This window comes from Labeo rohita, chromosome 4 (assembly GCF_022985175.1).
Source record: "Labeo rohita strain BAU-BD-2019 chromosome 4, IGBB_LRoh.1.0, whole genome shotgun sequence".
NCBI classification, from domain to species: domain Eukaryota; kingdom Metazoa; phylum Chordata; class Actinopteri; order Cypriniformes; family Cyprinidae; genus Labeo; species Labeo rohita.
The window spans coordinates 42,342,556-42,356,106 of record NC_066872.1 but is presented as its reverse complement, the minus strand read 5'-3'; the positions used below and the strand labels follow the sequence as shown (position 1 = coordinate 42,356,106).

Below are 13,551 nucleotides of genomic sequence, written 5' to 3'. Positions count from 1 at the left end.
TATTGCTGTCACACTTACAAAATACAGCTTTCTTTTACATTTTACAAACTCACCTTTTTATCTGACTCACCTGTCATTGACATCAGCTCTTGTCTAGATTGTTCTTCCAGAAAATTCATTGTCCTTTACAGTATGGCCAACTGCAATTAATGTTAAAAACTAAATCTTAACAGTTGACAGTCACTGACTGTAACTTTTACTTGGGGAAAAAGTATACATACTGGAAGTGTGCTTATGTTATCACTCTTACCTGTAATTTGAGATATAGTGTAACTTAAAAACAAAACCTGGTGAAACGAAGCAGAGTTTATCGTTATCATTAATCTTTTTCACACGCCAGGAACCCGTCAGTAATAAAAACCTGTTTACTTGCTGAATTATTTACACTGATGACGAATTCGCATTGAGCGCCAAAACGGACGTCATCGAGCGTCTTTCACTAGGAGGCGGAAATACGTAACTAACCAGGAAGTGGATGTCGGAGAAAGCATGGCGGCGCGCTGTGTTCTGCAGTCCGCAAGGGCAGCGCTGAGGTCCGTTCAGAGCGATCTCAGCAGTAAAGGTTTATTTCAGAGGATACCGGCTTTCTCACAGCTCTCGTTTTTAGGGAGTGCGCCGTGTCGCGGACTTAGACATGGTGAGTTTGCTGGAGTTTGGTTTCAGGACATCTGCACAGTATCGTCCTCTTCATGTCAGAGCTGTTATTGAGCGTTTATATATTATATTACATTCCGTTCAAAAGTCTAAATGCACATTGAAAATCAGTGATGTAATAGAACATTTAATTCTTTTAAATGGAAATGTAATAAAAATGTTAAAAGACGTGTTAAAACGTATATTTAACATGCTATATACATTTTAGTACTAATGTTACTAATCAAAAATTAAATACCCGTCATTAGTCAGATGGTTTTGCAAAAACTTGTGGAGTTCATACCAGTTTGAGTGCATGTTGTCATTAAATTAATACGCTGACGTACAAAAAAAATCAGTTCAACAATTTACAACAGTTTACCTTATTATTCTGCCTAAAACAACATTTGTATGGAAAAATAAAACTATATTAAATTCAGAAAGGTTATCATTTTTTAAGGTTATCATAGCAAGATTTTTACTATAGTTCACTTCTGTCATTTTAAATGTTTACATTAGGGAATGTCATAATTCATGGTGCATGTTGTGTGTTTTACAGTGGTGGAGAAGAAAGATGGCAAAACGACAGTTGTAAGTAACACCTCTCAGATGTACTTTTTAGTAAGGAAGTGGCCATATAATAAATTAAACAATATTCTGTATTTTCAAGGACAGTCCTTTCTCAAACACCCAGTATAGAACAATATCTCACCAGTATCATCTGCTTCATCACTTTAAATTGATCAGTACTTGTTGTGTTAGTCACATTTAAGTTTGATACTATTTACAATACTGTAATAATTATTTTGTCACTCTTTTGTCAGATAGAGGGTGTTATAGAGCCTATATCTGAACGACCACAGCCTCCCAACCCCACAGCTTCCTGTCCCATCTACAGATGGAACCTACAAAACAAGTACAACTACACCGTAAGTGCTTGCACATGTGATGATTCTGTGTAGTCTTAATCTTCAAGACTTATTTCTTTCATTCTCATGCGTGATGCAGGACGTCCTGTTACTCAGGCAGTTCATTCGCTCGGATGGCGGGATGCTCCCTCGGCGCATTACAGGCCTCTGTGCTCAGGAACATACCAAGATAGCAATTTGTGTACAAATGGCCCATCGTGCAGGTGAGTTGGAGCTTTCAGATGCTTATGTTGTATGAAAATGCTTACTGTCACTTAATTTTAATAAAATCGATGTAATAGAACATCTACTACTGTTTTAAAACACATTGGTTTTTTTTACTAATTATTATGAATGCAGCATTTATTCAGCATTTTTATCTGATATTAACTAATGTACTATTAAATTTGCTGTTCTGTTAATTTATGTTCTCTAAACCATGGAAAAAAATGTGAAAGCTGCTAAATCACATAGAGAAGGACTTAGTAAGCAGGAAAGGGCGCAATAGTTTGACAAATTAAAGCTAATAGGTGGTAAAGACATAGATTAAGATATTAGATATATATTTTACCTACCTGAATGGAAATTATAAGAACAAACACAAATGTTGTGAAGATTACTGCCCTGGAAATCCTGGTTCAGTTTGGCCAACCACAAATTTTCACTATTTTCAGCAGCAATAATCAGCAAAATTTGCGAGTTTCATTCTGTTCAGTAGCATTGTTTACATTCTGTGCTGACAATATGGCTGATTAATGACGCGTTGTACACACTCAATATGGAATACAGAACCATGTAAAATAAATTAGCAGAAGAAAAAAACACTTAAGGAACTGTGACCAGTTAAAGGTCCAAACATATACAATTTGCCTTACATAATTATATACAGTGTTAGGGAAAGTTACTTTGCATTACAATGTTGCATTACTCCATAAAAAAGCTGGGCTGGGCTTGCTATTTGTTTTTAATAACAAAAACCCAAAAGTTATATTTTTGAATATTTAGAATTTTTAAATGTAAAACTAATGCATTATTTTCTAGTTACTTGGCAGAAAGTAATCTTATTACATAACTGAAGTTACTAGTAAAGCATTAACCTAAAATCTTAATGCAAAAAAAAAAATTACATTAGCTACTCTTATCTGTTTTGATGTACATATTAATAGTAATGATCATTTAACCAGTTCCTCCTCATTTCTTTCTAGGTCTTCTACCAGATCATAAACCCCCCCTTACCTGATGGCCATGTTCCAAAACCTAAGCCCAACCCACCTCTCAACCGGTATGGTCACCTCAGAAATTATTAGTGTCACATATTCGATGAGCCTTATTTTCAGTTGTTTTAAGTTTAAGTACATCCCACTGATCAAACTGACTCTTACGGTGCATTGCAGGTATCTGACACGTTACTCTGTGAAGTCTGTGAGGCCCATCTACAAGACAGGGCTGAAGTGGTGTAAGAAGAGAATGAGTGTAGGACACCCTGCTCTGAAAAACAATGTCAGATACAGCCCCAAACCACTGTACATAAAGCACTGATGGATACTCGCAATCAAAACAGTAATTTTCTAGGAACAGAGAGGATCTGTGGCAAAGGATTTGCACCACTTTATCGTGTTCATACTGCCTCTGGCACAAAGAGACTTTTCATGATGAACCAGAGTGCACTGAAACATCAAGATCACTGTAACGTCCTGAAGTGAACTCTAGAGCTATATGTTCAGCCCTCTGATTTGGCTTTCCACCGTGTGTTTTGGAGAAATGTTAATGTTATGTTATTTCAAATGCAGATTTGCAAATAAAATGTTTACCTCACTCGCAGCTGTTTTGTAAGTTTGCATGTGTTTTTGCGGCAGAGAAAAATCATGGTACTTTCCAAACATGCTGACATGTTTATGTTTTCCTGAAATTAAATAACAGAAAGAAAACTACAGTGTAAGTAAAGTCACGCGGTTAAAGCTTGTTGGTGTAGCACCAATACTAGAAACGTTCCTTTTGGCTGCTATAACATGAAGGGCAAGTCAAGGTTCATAAGTCCATCTCCCATGTAGATGTACCCATGCTGAGGGGTCTGGGGAACGTGGAAGAAGATGAGACCGAGCCAGAGCAAACTGCGTAATACACACACAGTGCCACCCCGCTCAAGCTGGAGGCTCCATGACCCTGCATGAAGAACACACACAATAAGCAAAAATGACTAGAATTATCCTACTGTGCAAGATCAAAGAAGGCAAAAAGCATTTTGCGTAAACTGAACCTGAATTTTCAGCCATTACACATAACCACTGACAGAATCCAGACTGTGATGGTGTGACAGACGCAGAGTAAAATCTGGAGAAGAAAGTCGTGTGACAGAGAGTTGGCTCGGTTATGGATAACTATTATCACAGCGGTGTATAAAGAAGAGACGTTCTGGGGTCTTTGTGTCTGGGTGGCCCCTGCATCCAGCTGCCGACATTGGCTTGCACCCAGTACCACAAAGCTCAATGCCAGTGAAGTCCATGCTTGAATTGCAGCACTGAACATAACTGCTAACAATGTTTAACCTAAAACACTCAAAAATGTCCATTGTGATTGTGCTTTATTATGAGTTCAGAGCAGCAGTTCTGTAGAGCACCCATAATAGTCACTAATTAGAAAAGCTTTTGAGGATATGTACTGTAGTAGTTAGACTTAGTTAGTCTCATCCGAAAGAAGCAATGTTAGATAAAACTGGCAAGACAAGGTCCATCCATCAACACTGTACAAAACGTTTCCCCTCCATTTCTTACAGTGATACTTGGCTTAAAATCATGTGGTTATACAATATTTTGTGCCTTTCCAAGTTCTTGGGAAATCTCCCTACTTTTTCCTTGTCCAGGCCACATTCAAGGAAACCTGAGTGAAGCCGAGGCCGGGGGTGGCGGTAAATACCACCACCCCTTCCCAGTATCCTCTACCCACTATTAGAGGCGTCCAGATGAACCTGTTCACCTCAGGCACTTCTTGAGAAGGGATTGGGTTTTTTTTTTCCACCTGATTGGTCAAGGGGAAAAGGAAGAAACTAGGTAAATGCCGTCTGTCTGAGACCTGCTCTTAGCCTAGCATTGCCTGAGGTTAGGGGCCATCCCTTAGAGAGGGAAATTAAGGAGAGATCACCTCCTTTAATGAAACAGCTGAGACGTTTCTACTACACTTAAAGTCTGGGCATGTGTCCAGTAGGTAGAGTTTGCCTTCAAACTCTGCAGAGAAACAACAAAGCGGCATTTGCCTTCTAAATCGGAGTCTGACAGCAATATTTCCAGTGAGGAAATGCTATAATTTACATAGTCTTTGATAACCGATCATGGACTTCTACATCAACTATCTTTATAGCAGGTCACTCTTAATCTTGCAATGAGCAGTCTTATGCTAGAGTCATAAGCCATGTTTTCAGTAATGCTCAGTATGTTAAACAAGTCAGATTCCATCTGGTTAAGATTCAGGATCAGCAGAACCAGATATTCCTTAAGGAACTCAATGTTAAACAATCAGTAGTGGTCTGTAGCCTGTAGGCAAGCATCGGGTAATGCTTCATGAAGCATGCTTGATGAATACCTTTCAGCAAGCTTATGTCTGACTTGAATTTGCGGAGAGCAGCAACAGACGAATAGTTTTCTGAAAAACTGTTTTATTAGTTCACTCCCAACAGACAAACATGGCAGGGAGACACCAAGATATACGAGTGCGAAATTTATAGTTGTTGCAGAAAATGGCAATCCCTCAAACGCTTCTTCCCAGAAAGAAAAGAGAACAATGGGATCATAGTTTGCAGAACAACGCCCCAGATGTCTCCTTGGCTTTCGCTCTGCCTTAGGCAGCTGCCAAATCATATCTGTCATTAACCCAGGGAAATCCAGCTATGGGGATCATGGGATGCCTTGCAGAAGGATTTTTACACCCTCCTCATATTTCCCACCACTAGACTTCCTAGATGCAATTTGCATGTCAGCATCATTTTTTGGAAAGTATGCTGGCGTTAACAGGTGTTGTTCACCTTTGCATTATTAAAGGGTCCGACTTGCAATGCAAACGTTTCATTACAGGACTTGAGGGTGGATGCTGGAGACTCCCACAGTACCTTCAGAAACAGTATTGTGACTGGAAATAAAACCGCATCAAGAATAAATCGTCATAGAAAAGGTAATGAAAGATTGTTCCTTTTAATTACCTTTGGGAACATCCTCGCTCAAAGGATCTAGAAAGTCAATAGCAGGGTTTAGGTGAGACATTTCCAGGATGGACTTCTTTTTCAGGTTAACCGGCTCACGGAAGTGCAGATAGTTGCGCGGTTTTGCAGCCTCAACGGGATCTAGACCTGTGATCAAGTGTAGGGTGACAATAAGTCCTCTAATTTCCCGACATCTCCTGGCTGGGATTTTTAAATGGACTAAAACATCCAGGGTTTGGCTCTGTTTCGTGGCAAGCAAGATGGTGGAATATACAGAGAACGGTCAAAGTAATGCAACTGCTCATACATACACTACTAGTCAAAAGTTTTTGAACAGTTAGTCTCTTCTGCTCACCAAGCCTGCATTTATTTGATCCGAAGTACAGCAAAAACAGTAAAAGTTTGAAATATTTTTACTTATTTAAACATATTTTGAAATTTAATTTATTCCTGTGAAATTAGAAATTATTCTAATATTCTGATCTGCTGCTCAAAAAAATATTTTTTATTATTATTATGTTGAAAACAGCTGATTTGATTAATAGAAAGTTCAGAAGAATCTTTCTTCTGATCTTTGGATCTTTCTATTCATCAAAGAATCCTGAACAAAATTTACTCAAATTTTTTATTATATTGATAAAAATAATAAGCAGCCAATCAGAATATTAGAATGATTTCTGAAGGATAACGTGACTGGAGTAATGATGCTGAAAATTCAGCTTTGAAATCACAGGGATAAATTACATTTTAAAATATATTCAAACAGAAAACATTTATTTTAATTAGTAAAAAAAAATTTTGCTGTACTTTGAAACAGATAAATGCAGGCTTGGTGAGCAGAAGAGACCTCTTACAAAAAAAAAACATAAAAAATCTTACTGTTCAAAAACTTTTGACTGGTAGTGTATAATGTATGAGAACTGTAGAAAGCACATCAATAAGAAAACAAAGCCAAAACCTGGACATTTTTGGCAATTAAAAATCTGAGCCAGGGAAAAACAGGATAGGATGGTCATCCTAATCACGTGCAAAATGTAAACTGATCGAGGGTCTGACAATTCAGATAAATGACAACATAACTGAAGACTGATTACAGTGTCTTCAGAGAACTGAAATGGATTCGTTTTACTAGGAAATGGAAACATACAGGCTTTAGTTTTATACTCACACAGCTGCATCTGATTGCAGGCGGAAAACATATACAAACACTTGTGAACTGCTAAGAGTTTGGCTGTGAGCATACCTCCAAAGCTTCGGTTTGTCTGCACTTTGCCGCAGGGGCTCTTGGTAAATGCACCACGTGGCACTACAGATGCATCTTTATCGATGTTTGACACGGTCGTTGCCAATCTGCTCGCCTCATTCACTTTCACCTGCAGAAACGAAGGTATGTAAACCGCTCCATAAACACACTAACAAGCCGCCCGCCGTCTACCATGTTTACTCCATTATAAACCATGAATAAACAGAAAACTGAATAAATAATAACAGTTGTTTTACATCCAAACATTACCACGTCCACATAAACACGATGCTCATTTTGTGTATGTTTCCAATTTTCCCTGAAATGTTTAGATTCTTTGATTGCTAAAAATTAAAGATTGGTCAACAAAGCAAGATCTGTATTTTATAACATGCCACGATCCTGAAATGCAGATATACCACATTAACCAAGGAATATGGGCTTTTGTTCATTTCTTTCAATCTATTTTCTTATTTCCAGAATGCTGCATGCTCGTTATAGCCCCATCTGTGTCACGTAACCCAAACGCCCTCCTCTCACCGTGACCTCTTCCTCTGTGGCGTCGTCCCCCTCTCCTTTAATGCGAGTCTCTGTGTGCTCATACTCATGGGACGGGTCGCCTGTGAATCGCCCCTGTGCTGCTAATGCCACATCTGCAATCATGGACTCAGTGGCTGGGGGTAGCAGGTGCCAATCCATGCAGTTTAAACTGTTTAATGACAAAAATTAACGAAAATTAATTTAAAAAAAGAACATGATTTACCACTCACTAACAGGACTAAACATACATTGGTATTGAATATCACTGTTTTTCCAAATAATACTGACACAATGGGTCTTAAAATAAAAATAAATTTATATGCCTATTATTTCATTATAAATAACAGTCATAAAACCGTTTTTCCAATAAAATATTTTTAATTATACACATTTTGGAACTGTACCACTATATTAAGAATACAGTTTCAACTGAAATAAACCAATAAAAGCTTATTTTATTGAATTAAAATAGCAAAATCAGCTTCTTATTATGTGGCATATTTGGCTAAGACAAATTTAGCCATCATACAGGATCAAAATGAGCAAACAAGAGCTTGTTTATACAAAAAGCAACATGATTTCCTACCTGTACAAGGACTTTCTGTTGTTCATTTCATCATCTTCAACTCCTTGAGCAATAAAATAGTCGCATTTTATCCCCAAAATCTTTCCCCAAAATAAAACGCGGCTGAATTTGTAGTTTCTCTTCAGAATGATTAGCGAGGTTTGGAGAGCGGCTCTCTGCTCACTGCTCAGAGTCAAACCATTACCTGCGGCTAAATCCAACGAGTAATGTAAAGATTCACAGTCCATCTTACTGACAAATTTATATTTATAAAAGAATTACACTTAATACTTGACTGATTTGTATTTATGTCGTTCGTTAGAGAACTTACGCTAGCAAGCTAATCAGCCTCACTCTCCTGTTACTCTGTGGTTGCTAAGGTAAACAAACGCCTTAGCAGCCTGTTGCTATAACAACTCATAAACACTCAGAAAAAATATTTAATTAAAATATATATTTGATTAATATTTGAATTAAATAAATATGTTAATTATGTTTTTTAATAATTAATCCAGTCATAAATACTGGAAAATTAATTATTTTTTGCAAGTTTTTTTTTTTGGGGTCATGATGATGATATTAATAGACGTAATTTAGTTCGATGTCTGCACAGGTGACAGTCGCTTGCAGGAGGCTCCTCATCTACAGAGACAAACAGGAAGCATGTGACACAGCTGGCAGGATGTGTGCGGAGTCTGACCTAATGCCCTCAGCATGATACCAACAGCTTCACACGCGGTATGTGCGAACTAGTGCTGTTAACAGCATCCGCGCCTGACAGCAGAAGTCAGCTGCCTGTTGAGAACACATTAGCGTGTTTATGTGTGTGAAGACAGAGACTGTGTGTGGCAGTTTGTTTAAGATGATGACAAACAGAAGTAGAGAGGAAAGAGTGATTTTCGGCTTATATATACATATATATCTGGACAGAATGATTTACAGTAACTTATTACAGTCAGTGCTTCAGTGTTATAATTGAGATATTATTATAGTTTTTACAAATAAAATAAATACATTTCTGAAAGCATTTTTTGAGCTGTCTTTAAGCTATGCTGAATAAAAAATGATATATATCTGGACAGAATGATTTACAATAACTTATTACAGATACTATTATAGTTATTTTGTATATAAAAAATAAAATAAAAAAAATATATAAAAATAAAATATTATAAAAAAATAAAAAGATTTATAATAGCATTTAAAAACAAATAAAATAAAATAAATGGCACTTTAATAAATCTTTAATAATATAATTATTATTATTATTAATAATTTTTATTTTATTAATAATATTATAAAAAGATAATAATAATAATAATATAGTTATTTAAAAACAAATAAAATAAAATAAATAGATTTTAAAATAGCACTTTAATAAATCTTTAATAATATAATTATTATTATTATTATTATTATATAGTTATTTTTATTTTAAAAAATAAAATTTAATATATAAACATATTTATAATAGCATTTGCTGGGCTGTCTTTAAGTTACGCTGAATTAAAAAACACTTTTGTTTTTTTTTTTACATTTTTAATTAATTTTATTTCTGATTTATTTTTAGTGAGAGTGTTACTTAATTATAACAACTCTGATTACATTAATGAGAATCATCATTACACTAAACAGAAATTGTTAAGTGTCATGAAAATGCAATGAAAGGTTGTAAAGAAGGTTTAATTTTTCTAAGTAAATTATTTATAGTATTTTAACATTTTGAGATGAAATTGTAAATATTGTGCATGGTGGTTTCTAACTTATTTAGTGAAATTGATTTGTTTGGGGGGTTTTTTTCACAAGTTTTAGTTTTTTGGTTTTTACTGTAATAAAGGTTTTTTATTGGCATCTATGGTTCACTGAATAACCTTTAACATCCATTAAACCTTTCCATTGCACAAAAGATTCTTTATAGTGGAAAAGGCGTCTTTACATTTTTTTTAAATGTCCTACATAACTCTTCATTGAAAGGTTCTTTGGGGAACCAAAACTGCTCTTTGAACTGTTTTGAAACCCCCTATTGCACATTTATTTTTAAGAGCGTATGTCTGCTCTTCAGCATGAGCTTTTTCCTGCACGGTAAACCCTTAACAAGCAACATCCGTTACAGGTGTCAAGTGCTTAGCACTCGAGCGCTCTTAAAGCAGGTCCCTGTGTGAGCGCTAGCAGGCTCATATGTCTGCATTACTGTGATTAGGGACGGTACTTCAGCGCTGTCGAGGAACGGTTAGCCACAAAGACCTCGCTGAGTTTGCGGCACAGAAGTTGAACACGCACACAGACGCACCACCTCATTCACAGGAGATTAGTGGCCACAACATCACACCCGCCTCTGGCTATAACTCACAAAGCGCAGGGCCTCTGAAAGAACACCACCAGAGGGGGGAAGATCTCAGACAGGAAGGGGAGGATGAGGAGGAGAGGAAGAGGGTGGGAAGGAAGTGAACATGTCTGTATTTCACTTCTTTGGACAGATTTGTCTCATGCTTGTCTCAACTGGTAGAGCTCAACATGACTTATTGAGAGAATTCATAAGGCCTTATAGGTGCACTAACACTACTTGACCCAGCTTTGACATACAGAATACAGCGTTAGGTAGAATGCAGTACTAATTAATTACTGTAAATTAAATATCCTATGAAAAAGTAAATTAAAGGATTACTATTTTTTCTGTAATTTCATTACAGTTACTTCTGTATTAAATACTATATACACTCTAGAACAATTCTACATACAACAATATTGGATTTAACATCAAAATTTAACATAAATGTATGTTTTTATGTAAGCTTCTCCATTGAAATACATTGGTCAGTCCAATAATAATTTATGCAATATGCAAGTAATTAGTAATATGTGTTTATAATTATTAAGTATAACTGTAAAGTAGTTAAGTTTTTGTAGTTTTGTTTTTCTCATTTTTATGATATTATTTTTTATTATGTATATGATATTATTTTTTTATTATTATTATTATTTTTTTAATAATTTTACCTCGGTTTAATTTCCTTTTGTTTTTTAGTTTTAGTACTTTTATTACTGAATTTTATTTTTGGTATATATATATATATATATATATATAATTATTATTATTATTATTATTTATATATATTAAAATATAAAAAAATATTTATATCAAAAAGATTTCAACTGAGGAATTAATTATATATACATATATTATATATAATACATATAATTATATATATATATATTTGGTTGCTCAGTATTACTGTTACTAAAACTAGAATTGTTTTCCTTAATCAAAATAAACCAATGAAATAAAAATATTAGATGAAAATAAAAAAAACAAATGTTATCTTGGAAATTAAAGGAAAATAGGTTTAAACTTAGGTTTAAGTGCTAAATTTACTAAAAACAAGAAATAAACATAAATTAAACCTATGTACAATTATTTTAAAAAGTGAAATAATAATGGAAATGACAAAAGCACATAAACAAAATTACAAAAACCTAAACTAAAATAAAAATTAGAACTGAAATTATAACATATGTATGTGTATGTGTGTGTGCTGTTGTTATTACAGTAATACACTCACTTTTAATGATTAATTTATTATGTGTGCATTATTTTAGATATTTTTCATAAATAAGGCTATAAATGTTCCATATTTATTTTTTACAGGTGGTTTCACTGGATTTTGAATTACGAATTGCATCGATTTAAAGGCATTGTCAGTAAACTTAACAGAAAATATGGCAGAAAATAGAAAAAGTTACTTTAAAGTGATACTTGTCTCAAATTAAAAATGTGTTTTACTTTTTTCATTAAAAAAATAGTGTATTTAGTTTTCTTCATATTATTGCAATATGAATTTCTTGTGGAACAAAAAAAATTTTTTTATGCACTAGATATGCATGTCTTCTTATACCATATAATAACATTATTGACATCAAACCTGGTGCAATTCATCTGCATGTGCCATATGTCAATATAAGTAAACACAAATATTACTCTAGCACAAATAAAAACTTAAATTTAAGTATGTTCCTCACAATTTCCACATTTTGTTTCTTCCACACCAGAAAGAAAATCATAAGGAACGACATGAGGGCAAGTAAACGATGACAGAATTTCCCTTCAAGCAAAAGAGAGCTGCAGAATTACAGACTACAGTTTCCTAGGCAGATTTCCTGCGCCGTCAGATTCTGTTGACGATCAGATAACAGAGCAAAAGTCCCAATCTGGGATTTCTCCCGTAATTCTTCAGTTTCTTTACTCATTTCTCTCTGTCTCAATTTCTTCCCTGAGCAAGCCTTAAGAGACGTCTGGCAAGGAAACAAAACTTTGCTATTACTTTTCCTCTATAAGTTGTGTCTGGGTGAAGTGGAATAAGTTTACCCCCAGGGCTTGGCGAGGGTCTATTACTCTCGGCTCTGAGAACGGTACCTTACAGACCACCAGCGCTGCCATGGGAATAATCCCCGCAGACAAAAGGGAGGGATCAGAAGGGGAAATCAATGCCGTCGGGCTTTGTGGTTGGCTGGCACAGAGATCAGTCATACGTACTCTGGGTCACGAGGTCAGAGGCATCAATCACGGCTTCCGAAAAGAGCGCGGACCATCTGAAAAGACCAGAGAAGAAGGGAGGAGAGGAGGAAACATCTTCGTCTGTCTTAATGGAGGGATGGAGTATTTCGAGGCACCATTAACAAGTACAACAATAATTGGTTCCTGTAGTTTAAAAGACTAAACGCAGCTGGAGACGAGCCATTCAGTGCGTTTCTATGTGTGAATGACATGACAGAATCCACATCTTATCCAGAGACAATTTACAGAACATTTAAAAGCAGAAACCAAAGGATCCTCTGCAGTGAATGGGTACCGTCGGAAAGTCCAAACAGCTGATAAAAACATCACAATAATCAACAAGTACTCCACACCACTCCACTCCATCAGTTGACATCTTTTAAAGCAAAAAGCTGTGTGTTCGTAAAAAAACAAATCCATCATTAAGAGGCATTTTAACTTTAAATCGTCACTTCTGGCCAAAATATGAGTCCACAATTCATAACTAGATAAGTAAAGTTCATAGAAAAACTTGTCTGAAAGTTTGAAATGACTTTGAAAATCTGAATTTAATTGTTGAAAATGAAGTTTGGGACAGAGTGGTAACACAGATTTCTAGCATGATTTAGCATAGTTTAGCCATGTTGCTACCATCAACTAACATGTTGCTTGCATGATTTAAAATGAATTAGCATGTTGCTAGCATGATTTAGCATGTTCCTGCCACGGTTAGCATGTCACTAACATGTTTCTAGCATGATTAGCATGTTACTAGCATGTTGCTAGCATGATTAGTATGTTACCAACATGTTTCCAACATGATTTGCATGCTGCTAGCATGATTAGCATGTTCCTAGCATGTTCCTGCCATGATGATCAAATTACTAACATGTTTCTACCATGATTAACATATCACTTGCATGTTGCTAGCCTGTTTCTAGC

General features: G+C 35.4%; 2 protein-coding genes across 2 annotated transcripts; one reads left to right on the top strand and one right to left on the bottom strand.

Moving 5' to 3' along the window:
- The first annotated feature begins 463 nt into the window (after positions 1–463).
- Positions 464–3,099, top strand: mrps18a (mitochondrial ribosomal protein S18A). The gene is given in 7 exon segments (XM_051108639.1): positions 464–637; positions 1,193–1,224; positions 1,458–1,562; positions 1,642–1,765; positions 2,747–2,766; positions 2,768–2,823; positions 2,936–3,099. Coding segments are annotated over 7 exon segments (630 nt in total). The 5' UTR covers positions 464–489; the 3' UTR covers positions 3,081–3,099.
- Positions 3,100–3,410: 311 nt separating this feature from the next.
- Positions 3,411–8,603, bottom strand: rsph9 (radial spoke head component 9). The gene is made up of 5 exons (XM_051108638.1): positions 8,100–8,603; positions 7,514–7,682; positions 6,974–7,103; positions 5,731–5,877; positions 3,411–3,704 (listed from the first exon to the last, which is right to left on the bottom strand). The coding sequence occupies exons 1-5, from the start codon at positions 8,324–8,326 to the stop codon at positions 3,544–3,546; spliced, it is 834 nt and encodes a 277-aa protein (XP_050964595.1). The 5' UTR covers positions 8,327–8,603; the 3' UTR covers positions 3,411–3,543.
- Positions 8,604–13,551: the final 4,948 nt, after the last annotated feature.